Here is a 14,928-nt window from a genome sequence, read left to right on the forward strand (position 1 = left end):
GGGTCCGGTGACAGTGGAAAGATGACGAGAGTGCATGGGGCCGCTAATGCCTGGCTATCGCTAGAGAAGACTAGCACTTCGTCCGCCTAGGTTGCCCTTTCGTTTCGGCGTCAATTCCATGAGTGATCCTCAGTCGGTCCCGCGATCTGATGCCGAAAAGAGACGCTCCATAGGCTCATTCGCCAACCGAGTCGGGAAGCTGGCGGGGTAGTCGGAGGCGATTGAACTCGATACTGACTCCAGGATTCGATGCTGTATCCCTGGATTTTCTGGAATAACCAAGAGCGGTGGGACATCGTCATGGACACAATAATAATTGTCGCGCGGAGGAGTCCCCAGACAACTTAGGGCTCTCACCCGTTTCTGAACGCCGCTTCAACAACCGACCCTATTGTCCCCTTGCCTCCTCGCGCGGGCCGGAGTGGCGATAAAAACGGTGGAGCCCGAACCCGACCATCATCGCAACAAGCGACCACAGCAAACAGCGGATAGAACTACACCTTCGGAACGACTGTGACAACAAGCCGTCTGCTTCTGAGGAGTTTCGTGACCTCAGAGAAAAATGAGGGTATCCCTTCTGTCGGTGCTTCTGTTCGGTACATCGGCCTACGGAGGTTTCTTCGGGGGTGGTGGCTATGGAGGAGGGGGCTACGGACATGGAGGATTCGGTGGACATGGAGGATTCGGTAGACATGGAGGATTCGGTGGACATGGAGTATTCGGTGGACATGGAGGAGGCTTCGGCTTTGCTGGACACGGAGGTGGCTTCGACTTCGGTGATGCTAACGGTGGCGGCTTCGGTTACGGAGGTCACGATTCAGGAGCAGACGAGGATGCTGCGGCTCTTTCTGCCGTCGGCCTGACGCGACTTCTCGGAGGTGGAGCTGGACACGGGCATTTGATAGGCGGCGGCAGTGGTGCATCGTACACGATCTCCGGACCCACCCAGGTTATTAATTCCGTCCACAAAATAACCACGACCAGTAGCGGGGGTCAAGTTCTTTCGCAAACTGCAGGTGGTGCTCACGGAGGAGGCCAAGCCAAAATTCTCATTGTCAAAGGAAGTGGCGGTCGCAGAGGCGATCATGGCAGTGGTTCCGGAGGAGGCAGTCACGGCGGTTGGCAGCCAGGAGGGCATAATAGGGGCCACGGGGATTGGCAGAGAGGAGGTCCCGGACAAGGCTGGTGAAGATATCCTTCTGGGCAGGTCTCGTATGCGAACGGAGGAACACCTGTACATAAACTCATTGTGAATACTTGACTGATGGTCGTCTCACCGTTGTTCACCGAAAATCAATAAAGCTCTCCGAACCGAGGTTCCTTGATCATTGGTCGTGATTCATATCAGTCTCTTGCGAGAATTATGTTCAATTTGTTGACTTTGATCTCTCAGCCGTCCCCATTATTGCCCTTTTTGAGGGCGGAAGCGAGCGCGCTGCCATGACTTGTGGCGCCACCTATCCTACGGAACGAAGCTTCGGCTATCGCGAGCTCGGCGAACACACATTGAGGGCGCTCCGTTTCTTCAAATAAGAAGCGTCAGATATCGTGGAGGCTTCCTAGGAAAAAGAATCCTCCTTACATATAGGGGAAGAATGACGCAATGCATTTCAGACTCTGAGTACCTACTAATGAGCTGATACGGTACAGGAAGTCGAAGTTCGACCGCGAGAAGCTCGATTCCTTGAGGCGATTCCGAGACCGGGCTCTTCCTTCGACTCTTTCCCGCTCGGAAGTGAGCCGGAAATCACTCCTGGAAGGTCGGATCAATAGTCCGAAAAAGTTCCTGTTCGAATATTCAGTCAGGCCTTCGGATGACTTTTTTCTCAGCTGAGACCCTAGGATGTCACATGGATTACCCGTCACCTCCGTTCCGAATAAGATGCAAGCCAGTTCTCGATTCCTTCCTCATTCACCCCGATGCCTCTCTACTGCGCAGTTCGGCGACGCGGCACGGCATATGGACGGGCTCCAGAAGTCAACAAAACTCTGGATTGATGCAGTACACTGACAGAAAAGTCCGGGTGGGGCCCCCAATGTTGCACAACCGGGACGAGCTCCAACAATTTCGGGGAAGATGGATCTCTGGATGTTTCGATCTGCCATGGGGGAATCGCAGTATTGGGCCGTCGATTGCCCTTGTAGACACGGCGATAAAGTCGGTCACAAGCCCCAGCAATGAAAACCAATACAGAGAACTCCTGACTGATATCCCGTGGACAAATGCGAGCTCCGGTCCATCCATTACTAATCATAGCTCTATGATTCCCCCAGAATGACTCTAAAACGAGCTGTTTCACTCGACTCTGTTTCATGAGGTTCGAATTCTTACCGGTCAGAGAAATTCCTAGAAAGTTCCCTCGATTCCGAAACGCCTGGGAGGTTTCTTCAACTCGGAAATTCCTGAAAGGTTCCCTCAATCCCGAAACTCCTGAAGAGCTCCTTCAATTCCGGAACTCCTACACAGCTCCTTCAACTCCGATGTTCCTAGAGGTTCCCTTCAATTCCGATTGCTCTAGAAACTTCATTCAATTCTGAAATTCCTACAGATTTACTTTAGTTCCGAAATCCGTGGAGAGTTCCGTCAATTCCGGAATTCGTGGGAAGTTCCTTCAATTCCGGAATTCGTGGGAAGTTCCTTCAATTCCGAAGTTGCTGGAGATTTCCTTCAATTCCGCCATTCCTTAAGAGTTCCTGCTCATCCAGCCTGGTGGATTCCATCACGCGGAAGAGATCGATAATACCGGCTGAGAGTCTGACGTCTAATGGGCGTCCTCACGGAACGGAGATCTCTTGCGCGAATCGTTAACCTTTGCAGGAGGCATGCCTGTTGCGGCTCTCTCGAGTACGTTGATCAAGGATATGACCCAGATGATCGAGAAAACATAGTCAACTTACAGGAATCCAGGTCGAGCGGGCCTTCCCCCACCTGCAGGCGGTTTTTCCCGAGGTCGATGTGAGCGCCCGGAAATCAATTGTTTGGAGTCGGTGGTGAGCATCTAGAGTCTGGATCAATGAGTCTAACCGCAATCATTCCTCCCGAAGAAGAGCGAATTCCAGAATCGCTTCCTAATCCGATCAAGTTGCGTCGCACGGAAGCTGGAGGAAACCGCGCTCTGAGCGCCATTTTGCGCCTGCGCGTTGGAGGCTGTGGGTGGGAGTTATACGTAGGAGGGAAAGACGAAGATCCTGATCCTCCGGGCTAGAGCAGGGTTTGAGTTCGCGAGGACAACATCTCCTCCTGCGGCTCTCATCAATCTGATTGCCGTTATGTAAAAGGCTTCCGTTTCTAATTTGCGCCTGTTTTGCGAGCGACTGGTTGGCGGACTCTGCTAGGAATTCTCTTTGGTTACTCGATTAAAGAAGAAAATAATCAAGAAGGGTGCCCGCCAGTGCTAGTCTGCAAGCTTGAGGACACTTGTGTTAGCGTGAGCGGAACGGGATCGCGAACAGCGTGAAGCTGAGACAAGAACGTCGCGTCAACATAAATCTTCTGCATCCGTTCAATCCAACAACCGAAAGTGAGTGAGCCCACAGAAAATCTGAGAGTCGCGTGAGAGCGAAGACTTGCAGCAGCCAAAGCGTATCGCAATCAAAACATTGCTTCCTGAATAGGTCGCAGATGATTGAGTCGGGGGAAAAAGTGGTTCTTTTTCTGTGCGGATCTTCCATGAGTCTCGAGGCGATCATTTGGAGTGAGATTTCCTATCCCGACGTGGGAGGATGAGATCCGGAAAGCACAATTCAGGATCAACCCATCGGGAACATATCTCCCTTTCAAATTCAGAATTCTCAATTTTCCACTGCGGCACCATGGGGACAGGGACGATTCCAGTGGAGTGGCACTCATGACGTGATGGATGTCCGATGCTCAGCGATGTAGCAACCCTCCATGAGAGAATATAAGAATTGATCGTAGATAGCTAATGGAAAGTCTGAGAGGGCCTCGAGTCATCCATGCACGGGTCAAGTTTCGCACAGAGCGGAGAATCGCAAAATTTCGATTCCGGAAGAGCGCGAATGATTGTGTGGAGTCCATGAATCACGCGGAGAAAGAACTTTCATTCAGTCTCTCCATGTGACAGACAGTTCCGGGCTGCAGTATGTACGACGGTCGGACAGGAAAACAAATGGGCTCGGAATAGATGCAATACTCGATGCCGCCCTCATCGAGAGTCAGCAGGACGCGACAACTTTTGCTTCCGGACGCAATTTAGGCGGTCGTCACGGCGGTTGTGGCGGAGGCGACATCGACATCTGTCTCTTTCCCATCGTAGGCTCCGATTCAGCGAGCAATGTGTGCGCAAGCGGATGCCATAGACCGCCGCCGCAGCGTCCTATGCTGACGTTTCGCGGTCTCGAAACCGCACGTGGGCGAACGTCGACAATAGAATGAAGAACTTGATGGACTGGTGTCTGCTCCTTTATCACGACAGCGCTAATCGAGCGCAGTACTTCGGTCGAGTCCGAGAGAGGATTTCTCATCTTCTCGTAGCGGCACCGCCAGACGATTGGAGGCACCGATACATGAGCCACCTAGTGACCCCGTCGCTGTGGAGCGACCTGGTATCACACGGAAGTTACGCTTGTGAGCTTGTGGTCAAATCGAAGAATTCCTTGAGGGTGATGCGGTAGCTCTGTGAAGATTCCCCGCTCGGAAAGCCTTCGTATGACGAAGATGAGCTCGCTTGTGAATCGCTTCGACTCCAGCAGGTCGGTTCCTCGAGCTCTGTGGAACGCGATCCTTGTATGGTAGAATCTCCGAGCCATACAAACATTCCGAGCGTTCCGGCATAAGTATATCAGGAATCCCGGCACGAATAGCCTGGGACATATTGTCCCTTTCCAGCGGGGAAAAAAGGTTGAATCCTTTAGGGAAGCTCGAGGAAAATGTAAATGCATTCGCTCCTTGCCATCGAGCTTCCAAGGGAGTGCATTCCGGCAAAGGTAATCGAGTCACCCTCTCGAGGGTAGGTCTCCGTGAAGTGAATCACTTGCTTTCCTTAATGATCGCTCGCGGGCTAAGAGTTCTGCGAGCAGGCACGCCGGCAGGCACGTATCATTCCGTTGCAAACTCACTCGGAGAGATCGTTCTTCTCTTGCTGTTCCCTCTAAACGTGCGGCTGGATCCGCGTGCATGTGCCAGAGACAATGGGATGGTATTACCAACAGAACCAAATTCATCCGCTGCAAGTGCCGAGGTACGGGTGTTTGTTCCTCCTCTGCGTGATCCGGGAATGGTAAAAATCGTCCCGGACACCAGAACCGCTGCTGCAGTTGAACCATGCGGCAGAGCCGGATGACACTGTTATCATCGGCCCCGAGCCACAATGCCCCAAGCTTTCGCTGTTGTTGTGGCATCGGTATCCCAGACGGGGGAAATCTTCGTCGACACAAACAGCCGGATATCAGATATGGCGACTCCTGTCCAGGCGGTTGCGGCCGAGCAGATGTCGGAAGGACACCGATCCACAGATATCCTTGACGTACGTCTACCCAGAACATTCAGCTTTGAGTGACAATGAAAAGCGTAGAATATGCGACCCCCAGATCAGGCAGGCCGATGCTGCTTATATCGTCGGTCTTCCTTTGAAATTTTGTCTCGTGCCGGCTCTCATCCATTTGACTTCAGGGATCGTTTGCTCGATATCGCGGAATCCGAGCAATATCAATCGCATACGCTATCTTGCTTCCGTCGAGAGAAGATTCCAAGAATAGTCCTAGAGCTGCCGAACACTCAAGACTTATCACAGGAGGGATGAAAGTGGGATTTTCGCTCGGTCGCCCGCTCGCTCGACCGGTCGCTTGTAGTCTATTCTGGGACACCAAATCGGCACACGGTGGAAGGAGGGCCGCGTATTTCCATCTCGTCCAGGATGGACCTCGCTATCTTTGCGGCGATGTGGATCATTTTGAATTGCCACAGCCCGAGTTTGCAGGACCGAGTCGAGGAGCGCGCCGAGCGCACGATTTCGCCGACACGAGGCCTTACGGGAGGATGACGTCGAAGTCACTGCCGAAAGTCGGAGCAAATCGACTGCTCACCTTCCCAATGTACATATAAGTTGCCCGGGAACGATATTCATGGCCCAATCGGATCGGGTCTCTACGGAGCACCGAACGGTACAAGGAATCTCCAGATGGAGAGTAACAAAAAGACTACTCTGGGCGAGCCCTCCTCATTTCTAGGTTCTTAAAATCGGCGCGAACTCGGACCTTCACGACCCCGAAGAGTCCTGATGCACGAAATTGGCTCAGTAGACTTGCCCATAGAAACCGAAAAGTCCAACAACTCTGCGTGGCGAGCTCGAGAGGTGTTTCCAGTTGCGAGCGTATCCTCCTAAGGCAGTGTCCCCGTGAGCGCTTCAGATTCGACCCTACGAAGAGCACGAATCTCTTGTCTAACGCATGATGAGAAGCTATCTAGAGGGCGCAGGAAGAGCGGAATCTTATTGCACAAGTTGTCTATCGCGCTCCTTCCGCGCATTCAATTGAGAAGTTCACAATTGCTAATATTTCCATCCTCCGGTCTCCGAGACACGATAGACTGCGACCCCCTCATTGAGCTGGCGGGTTTCGCGTGAGCTGGCCTTATCCCAGGGAGCTTATCTTCCTAGAATTGAGATTTCTCATCGCTCGGTCCACGGCAGCATTATCCCGAGGCACCGGCAGGGGCAAGGCAGACGAGGTTTCTAACCTTTGTGCAGACGACGGCTCTGATAAATTCTCGAATAATGTCACATACTAACAAGGACGTCCGAGCTTCCCGCATGGGAGCTCCTCGTCCCGTTATGTCGAACTAATAACATACACCGAGCTAAACTTTTTGCCTTCTGTGCAAATAACTGGCGGGACCATGGCTACGCTATTTCTTCTCGGTCGACGTCCGCGGCAGCCGTAACAGGAGGACTCGCTCAGAGCTCGACCTTTCCAGCCGGGAAACGGGCTGACAGCGCACTTTCTGTCCCTGATCACATATTTTCACGGCTTAGCCCGAGTTCCGACAAGAGCCGCGGAATCTGGATGAGACATACTCACTCAATCCGGAAATCCTTTGCCGAGAAATCCGGAGTTCCATCACGCTCTCAATGCTTGCGGGGAGCCCACCTATCTGCGATCCTGCAAAACCAGGCGGGTATTTCAAGCGAATCATATCCGCCTCGAGCATGAAACCCGCCTTCGAATCTCCCGGGAGCGAAGCATCTGTTTCTTGCCAAATCCTTCACTGCCCTTCCAAGAGCTATCGCACTGTACGTATCTCCTCCAAGCCTCTTATCTACCTTGAGTTTTCGTGCCTCACCAAGGCAGGCCCCTTCTCCGTACACTCCGACTAGGATGAAATTCCGTGCGACGAACACTTTCGCAAGAAATACCCGATATCCTTCGATTCGACCATTCTCCTATCTTGAGGAGAAGGTTGTCGTTCACTCCGAGGACGAGAACGATACTTCACAGTGATATGCATTCATGTGCTTCCTCAAGGCAGAACCGATCGAGTAGTAAGGGGTGATCGGGGTCGGAGAGACGCGAAAGAGACCTCCGAATAAGCAATCGCTGCAAAAGTTTATAATGGGAAATTTCCTCCGAGAGCTTCGAATTCCTGTCGATGTAGCCTGGAATTCCGACAGTGATATGCTCCTTGACGACGCGACGGTCCCCGGAGCTCGGTGTCAACAAGCCAGCATCTGAACCCGGCGTGACAATTTCTCTCGGGAGAAGCTTGGAAGAGAATTCCTGCTCGAGCGATCTGATCGTCGTTCGACCCCATATCCTTCATTATCCTCTCTATGGGAGAAGAGAGATATCTTGGATAGTGGTATGGGGACCCATTATTCCAAGTCCTGAGAGAAAATCCGCCGAATCGAGGAAATAAGCAAGCAAGTATTTTTTCTCCGTTGGAGTTCCCTCTCCGACCAGAGTTTCGCGCCCTCCTAATGTGGAAATTCTTGTGCAAGTACAGCAAATCCCACAATGGTGATGTATTCTCGAAGGATTCGCTTCGTTCGAAGGAAGGGCTTTTTCACCAGCAACAGTGAATGATACCGGTGAGCTAGTTCCCATCCAGGAAACTTCCTCCTCATCATTCAAAGCCTTCCGTCCGACGAGCTTGGTGAAGGCAGCTGTATGTGTATCGAGATACCTCCGTCATCGATTTCTCAGCCAGCGGGAATATCCACTAGGAAGAAGGTCTTTCGAGGATACGGGAGATGGCCTTATGATGCATGGGAGGCAGGAATTCACAAGATATTAGCATCAAGCGAGAAGCGTCCGCCATTCTCGCAGGAGAGATATATGGCCTCCATAGGATGTTGGAGCGAACAACATCGTTAGCGTTCTAGGTAGGAGTCGGGGAACGGACCTCGATCGCGGGGCATGAACGCATAGGAATTGGCGTGCGGCTCAGCGAGTGGCATCAGGCGTCTGTGACCGCGATCGTGACCCAGGTTCCTGAGCGCAAATAATCCTGAGTTTCTCCAATTTATCCGTGACTCCGTGATGAAAATGAGGGTCGCTAAAAATGCTGCACATCATAGATGCAGTCATTCTCGATCCGTTTTTGGCCATGGGAGCTTTTCTCCCGATCTAATCGCTCATTCCCGAACGGAGTAGAGAGACACTCGTACGCGGAAGGAAATTCAGATTCACGGAGAAAATCACTACGCAGCGAGTTGAAGGGGAGATGTAGGCAGGATACCAATCCCATCCGTCTGCTGCTTGCTACTACATAAGCAACTCGAACGTCGTCCTTCATCCCGCCCGCGACGCCGCCCCTCACGAGAAGGAAATGCTCGATCATAGAGCAGAGATGCTGCTCACCAGTCAGTGAAGAGTCGGACTGACCGCGGGTCAGCCAACGGAAGGCTGTGGATTGCGGAAAGACTTTCCTCCGAAAATCGGAGACATGCCCACTTCCGCCGGTCGGAGCCTTCTCGGAAGTGTATCTGGACCGTGTACGATCAGGGGTACGATCTGTGAATTATTAGACAAGAAGGTACATCCGAACTCATGCTCCCCTACTGGATCCGTATCGCTGCTCAACGCCGCCGGAACCGAGAGCGGATTCTTTTTTCGGCGATCGCTATGCGTCGAAGCACCGAAGAGGAAGTTTTGAGGAGCGCAATGGTCTCTCCCATTTAGCCTCGCGGAACGTGGTCTCCACCGCCGAGATTCCTCAAGGGCTCTCGGTGTCTTCTCTGCTCGCTTCCTCCTGCAGCACGATTTCCTTGTTCGTACATCTTATGCACGAGTCTTACATTATCACAAAGTTGCTTCCCCCGAGGGGATACGGAGTCCTTTATTCTGTTTGTGCATGCAGTCGCAATTTTTCTTTGTTATAGAAGAAATATTGCCTTCTTCCTCGACTGCTCAACGCGGTCCCGGGTGGATAATTTCTCAGCCGGCTGGAAAGGCTCAATCAGGTGATGCCGATCTGTCTTCTCCATTCTTGCACGGCCGATACCTCCGGATTTCATCGAGCGCGATTTTTGCGAAGCTCGGTACGCCGAGCTTTTCATAGGCGTGAGCTGGACCCTCACGCGTCGACATTTCAGCCGGGTAAATTGGCACAGAAAGGCGTCTCGGATAGCTGGGAGAAGCCTCCTCCACCGCTCTTCTCTCCGTCGCATCCGACAGCGAACAGGAACCAGGACTCCCCTGAGGGATGCATCGGGGGATCCTTGAGAGGGAGAGAGAGGGGAACGGAGCAGCCCTCATAAGATTTCCCAAACGGAGATTTTGCAAGGCCTCGGCCGTGAGGAACCTGGAATGAGCATTCGGTCGATGGGCCCGGTCGAAAGTACCTTTAGAAGTTCTGGCAATACTTCCCGGCAGACCCGTCATTATCCGCGCGAGTGGCGTGTTTTCCGATTCGACAGGACTCGCGAAGGCCGGCTATAGCTGAAGGTCGTTCTCTTGCTTGAATGAAATGTGTGTGCTTGACAGAAGGGCGTTCTGCTTTGAACCACAACTACGACGCGACGGAGGCCGCTGCCGACGCCATCCTCACCTGCATGCAGAGAGCATTTTTAGAGAAAGACGGGGAGAGGCGGATAGACGAGACGGGGCTTTAGAGCAACAGCATACATAATAGATGGAGGGGACTTTGTGCAGGCGAGAAAGTCGACCCACACCCTGAAATGCTATTGTTGTTTCGTCGCAGAATTTCAGAGAACAGAACCGTTCTGAACAATGGGAGTCGGTATCCCCCGAATCCAACGAGGGGTCCACGCCTCTAAAAGGCTTACAAGTGCGCGGTGATGATGAAGTGACGAGGAGCCGCTTTCCAGTCGTTTCCGGTTAATCAGAGGTTCTCGGCCGGTGATGATGACCTCCCAACAATGGCTTGTCATGTCAAAGAGTGAAAGGAAAGCATATCATTCCCTTCACGCTCTCGTGTACCAATGTCGAAATGTCAGACAATTCAGTTCCGGAAACACTAATGTTTCCTGACAAGAATCCAGCGGACGATGAAACTGCGAAGTCAGAGCCCATCGAGTTGACGATGAGTTATCGTCCAGGCCGTTCCTGCTCTCTGGGAGGAGCTAGTTATGGGGTGAGGTTCGAGAAAACATGACAGATTCGGGCTGCATACAAATTCACACTCAAAGTAGGCGGAAACGGTGCTTTGCCCGCCTCGAAGAGCTCCCCCGTCATTTCACGTGATTTCAACAGGCTCTCCATCTCCAGCTTCTGAGCCCTGCTTTCTTGGGACGAATGGCATCGCCTTCTATGATTCGGAGGAGTAGACTCGCTCGCGAAACCCGTGAGGGCCCGCTCGAGCGCCATGAAAGCATTTTCCGTTCGTATCCAATCTCAGTCACGTTTTTGAACTCCGCTCGATTCGGATCCTGTTCGCGCCCGAGCCTATAAGACTTCCTACGCTACTGCAACAAGGGACTGGACATCGCAATTCGAACAGCATCATCACACGCCGAAAACGTTGGCTCCAAGACGTGCGCCACATACCACAATCAGACGGTCACTGCTCATGACCTTTCCTCCGTAATTACGCGTTTGAAGCTCGAGTTTCGAGTCGCAGGATCGGAATCGGAAGCCAGTGCGCTCGGGAAATACCTACACCGATTCTTCCTCCCGTTTCGCCCGTTTTTCTTGTTCAGAGAAGATTTCATCACGCCTTACGATGAGGTTCATCGACAAGGGAGCTCGCTCGTCCAACGTTGAATGTTTCCTCAATTAAAGAGATCTCTTTTTCTTTGTTCCAGAAGCTACATGCGGCAAATGGCGACATTGGAAGCTGCGAAGGGGGCCTTTCCATGGGAGTTGGCAGCTGAACGCGGGGGACCAGAAGACGGCAACGTCGACAAAATCACCGACAAATGTCTCTGGTCAGCCTGCAAAGCGATCAGCGTCGGCCTCCTACTGATTGCGTGTGGGGCCGCCATGGCCGTTCTGGGTTTCTATTCCGATCATCTCTCGACGGTCGAGGAACGCCGGGGCAACAGCACGGTGCTCATAAAAAACGAAAACCGTGACTGGCAACTCGATTCGCTCACATACCTCGGGCCCATGGTCATGGGTCTGGGTGGTTTCATCATCGTGGCGACCTGTGTCATGACATTCGAAGCCAGGGAGAGCCGAGTGAGCAAACTCAGCTGGTTCAAGAGAACACGAACGTATGTAGCGCCAGGTTCGTCGGGCGCCACAAACGTCGTGTCTTCGCCCGGTGGCGTTCAGCCCGACCCGCCCAGCGACATATCGTGGGACCGGAGGAGTTTCTTCCTAGCGGGCGGGGGCCGGGGCAGCCCCTCTATAACAACGGAGCAGTCCAACTTTTCTTCAAATCGACGCCGTCGCAGCAGCTTCGGTGACATCGCGCCGCTACACAAGTACCCTTCAGAGCCAAGCTTGGCCCATCAAGTAGTCTCGCATCTACAACTAAGCTCGCTGTCCCCCGGAGCGCAAGGAGGACGGAGGATGTTCCCTCTCGAAGCAGCCGCAGCATCAGCCGCACCAACACCGCTACCAGCGACAGTATCGGCGTGCCCGACGTCCCCTGGCGCGGTCTCTTCCCCGCAGAATAAGGCGCTCCAGTCCCCAGGTGTGTAAGACTGGAAAGCAAAGATCCATAGCGACCTTACTCGAAAGCCAATGTGGATGTTGCTGGGAGCCGTGACGGCGACCACAACGACCATTAAAACAACAACAACAACAACGGCAACCACCGCAACATCGACGAAACCGCCTGTCAGAGACAATAATCCCCCGACTGCGGCGGCACCCTGCGATGTTACTGATAACGCATCGGAAGCGAATGCGATTTCCATGCATCGAATGCGAACAAAACTGTGCTAAACGTCGAGAGTTTCGTCTGCCCAAGCACAAAGACAGTTCATGCTCAGACTTGAAGCTGCCACTGACGAAGCACTCGTTTCATTTTTTTTCTACTCCCCCGTTATCCCTTTCCCCTTCCACCCCGTCGATTCTATGTAGGGTGGTTATCATTCATTTTACGGTTGATTCGGACCGCTTTTAAATCGCCGTGACCTTGTGCGACTGCTTCCTCGAGCTCCTCCGGAGACTCCGAGCTCATCGAAACTCAAGCCAGAGAAGCCGGATTTCCGGAGGATCTCTCGGTGCGTGATACCCAGGAAGTACACGGGAATCGTTGCGTTCTGCCCTTTCTGGAGTTTCAAATGTCACGGGGCGCAATGCACGTGGGATGCGGATTAAAAGTTTGACTACATTAGGACGAAAACCTTAAAGTTCGATCGAGCATCAGCGTGAGCTTCAGCCTGAATAGTGAGAGCTTCTCTGCGATTTTTCATTTAATCCTCCATCGTTCCTCATGAGATAATCAATGAGCATGACTGCTACCGTTTTCGATGTTCACTCTTGTCCCCCTAAATTTCCGTATCTGACCATGGAAGCTAGACCTAGCCACTCTATTAGCTCGATACGGTCTCGATAATGATAAAGCGGTGAAATTAATCGATTTGGTGTTTTAAGTAAAAGTGAATGGGTCGCCTGAATCATTCACAGACCTCTGCCGAGGATGTGTATACGGGGTGTAATCTCCCGATCTGAGCTTTGTCCCCTAAAAGTCCCTCCTCCACCCCCGCTCTCGAACGCCTAACTTCCCCCCCACCGCGCCTCAAAATTGTTTGCCCAGTAAGCCCCTCTGCCCTCCCGTATCCGTCGGTGCACTCTCTGCTCCTCCGGCCAGAATCGCGTACATTGATGGTGGCGATGATGATGGTGCCAATGAGATGTTGGCGCGATGATATGAGGATAAGGATCCTGGCTCTCTAGCAGGCAACGTTTCGAATTCTGTGAGTACGGCGCAGCATCTGGCTAGCCGTAGACTGTAGCCAATCGCCTTCAACTTGTCTCCAGCTCATGCTGCGTTCCCCTAACTGCCCCTCCCCCGACGAAACCCTCCCGGAACACTGCTCTCCTCCTGAACCGCTCCTATCCCCGATTGTTCAACGTACGCGTGCAATGCAAGACCAGCAGGCGCTGAATCCGAGCTGTGCCCGGGAGTAGCTCTCCTTCATGGGAAACAGTCATGACCGGCTGATATCCCGACTGACTGCCTGACTTGTTGACGGACTGATTCGACGGATAGATAAGAGTACTTGACGACTGACTCATCGACAGATCAGGTTCCACTCTCCCAATAGGGTTAGAGATATTCGACTCATTTTCTCCGGGGTCGAATAGAATCGCGAATCGAGACGAGGATTCGCGAACGTCCACAGCTCGGGCCGTGACCGGTGTCAAGCCTCGGTTCCCTAGTGCCTCGTCGACCCTTCGCGAATCCCCGCACAGAAAGCAATAGACACCAATGTGTTGTCTAGCGTTTCTTTACCCGTAGTCTATTGTCTTTCGGACGAGATAAAATTGTAATTGGCTGCGACAACGCTTGCAGTTTGCTCACCTCAGCGGCGGAACGTCGAATGCTCCCAAGGCCAGAGGCAACTCCTTAGTAACTCTCAGACCCTGCCACTGCGACAATCAATAAACCCGAATAGCCCTCGAGAGCTTTGTCACCATTTCATTGTTCGCAGGTCTTTTAAAGCCTCCGAGACAAGTTCGGTCTCCAAGGTGCTCGGCTGATCTCCGTCAAGTGCTCTCGTTCGACTGCCCTCCAGCCACTAGTGCGTTCGATGCGCGACCTCCACTGATTCAACAAAACTCCGCAACGTCTCAAAGCTCCATGACCGCCGAGCTTCACCTGCAAGAAGGAACGACCCGTTGGAGGATCTCTCGGACAGCTAATAGCAGCTCTCCGAGCGGAGTTATCGCGCTTCCGAGCGAGCTTTCTCGAGACAGTAATGCTGAAAATGACGCCGCATCGGAACAACGGCGTTTGTCCAATGCGGCGAAAAGTGACTCGACCGAAAGTAGATCACTCAAGACTCCGAGTCCTGCTCACAGACATCATCACAGGTGCGTAATTTTCTCCGGGTTTCATCCATGTGAACAATAGGTAGTGTGTGTGGTGGGGGGGGGGAGGCAAGTAGGTGAGTACCCCCGGGGGCTTCCTGACGGATTACTTCTGGTGGGAGCCGGGACTCGAACTAGGATCGTTCCCGGAAATGCTGGAATTCGGAATCTAATCCGAAGATCTTTTGCAGACACCATCACCATCATCATCATAGACACGGATCAGGCCATGAAAAAAGACGTCTTTCGTCGGCGACAACGTCCACTCATCATCATCGATTCGAGCTGCAGAGAGTGCAGACTATAGCTGTAGATTCGGGCCTGGGATCGCCACCGTGTGGTGAATCCCCGGTCATATCACCGCAGACCGAGAGTCCGAGCTCACCGAAACCTCCTTTGCTGTCTCAACAATCGTGCACCGTGAAACGGTTCCCGTTCGTTCGACAGACAGCCACCGAGGACAACGAGCGACATCCAAGCGTTTAGAGTAGGTAAATACGAATTCTCCGTGACGAAGTGGCT

At 52.7% G+C, this 14,928-nt stretch overlaps 2 protein-coding genes across 2 annotated transcripts; both read left to right on the forward strand.

The window, feature by feature from the left end:
* Positions 1-562: 562 nt before the first annotated feature.
* Positions 563-1,189, forward strand: LOC108864861 (glycine-rich cell wall structural protein 1.8-like). The gene has a single exon (XM_018641215.1). The coding sequence runs from the start codon at positions 563-565 to the stop codon at positions 1,187-1,189; it is 627 nt and encodes a 208-aa protein (XP_018496731.1).
* Positions 1,190-5,151: 3,962 nt separating this feature from the next.
* On the forward strand, positions 5,152-14,928 carry LOC114828470 (lateral signaling target protein 2 homolog). Its single transcript, XM_029112742.1, has 4 exons — positions 5,152-5,201; positions 11,223-12,058; positions 14,028-14,409; positions 14,598-14,928. Exons 1-4 carry the CDS (start codon positions 5,152-5,154, stop codon positions 14,890-14,892), a joined length of 1,563 nt encoding a protein of 520 aa, XP_028968575.1. The 3' UTR covers positions 14,893-14,928.

The sequence above is a fragment of the Galendromus occidentalis genome, unplaced genomic scaffold (genome assembly GCF_000255335.2).
Source record: "Galendromus occidentalis unplaced genomic scaffold, Mocc_1.1 scf7180000077526, whole genome shotgun sequence".
In the NCBI taxonomy this organism is placed as follows: Eukaryota; Metazoa; Arthropoda; class Arachnida; order Mesostigmata; family Phytoseiidae; genus Galendromus; species Galendromus occidentalis.

Excerpts from the sequence above, each read along its gene's own strand:
- LOC108864861 (XM_018641215.1), top strand. The coding sequence starts at position 563 with ATGAGGGTATCCCTTCTGTCGGTGCTTCTGTTCGGTACATCGGCCTAC.
- LOC114828470 (XM_029112742.1), top strand. The coding sequence starts at position 5,152 with ATGGGATGGTATTACCAACAGAACCAAATTCATCCGCTGCAAGTGCCG. Across the intron at positions 12,059-14,027 it reads TAAGGCGCTCCAGTCCCCAG|GTCTTTTAAAGCCTCCGAGA; the intron begins GTGTGTAAGACT and ends CATTGTTCGCAG. Across the intron at positions 14,410-14,597 it reads GCTCACAGACATCATCACAG|ACACCATCACCATCATCATC; the intron begins GTGCGTAATTTT and ends GATCTTTTGCAG.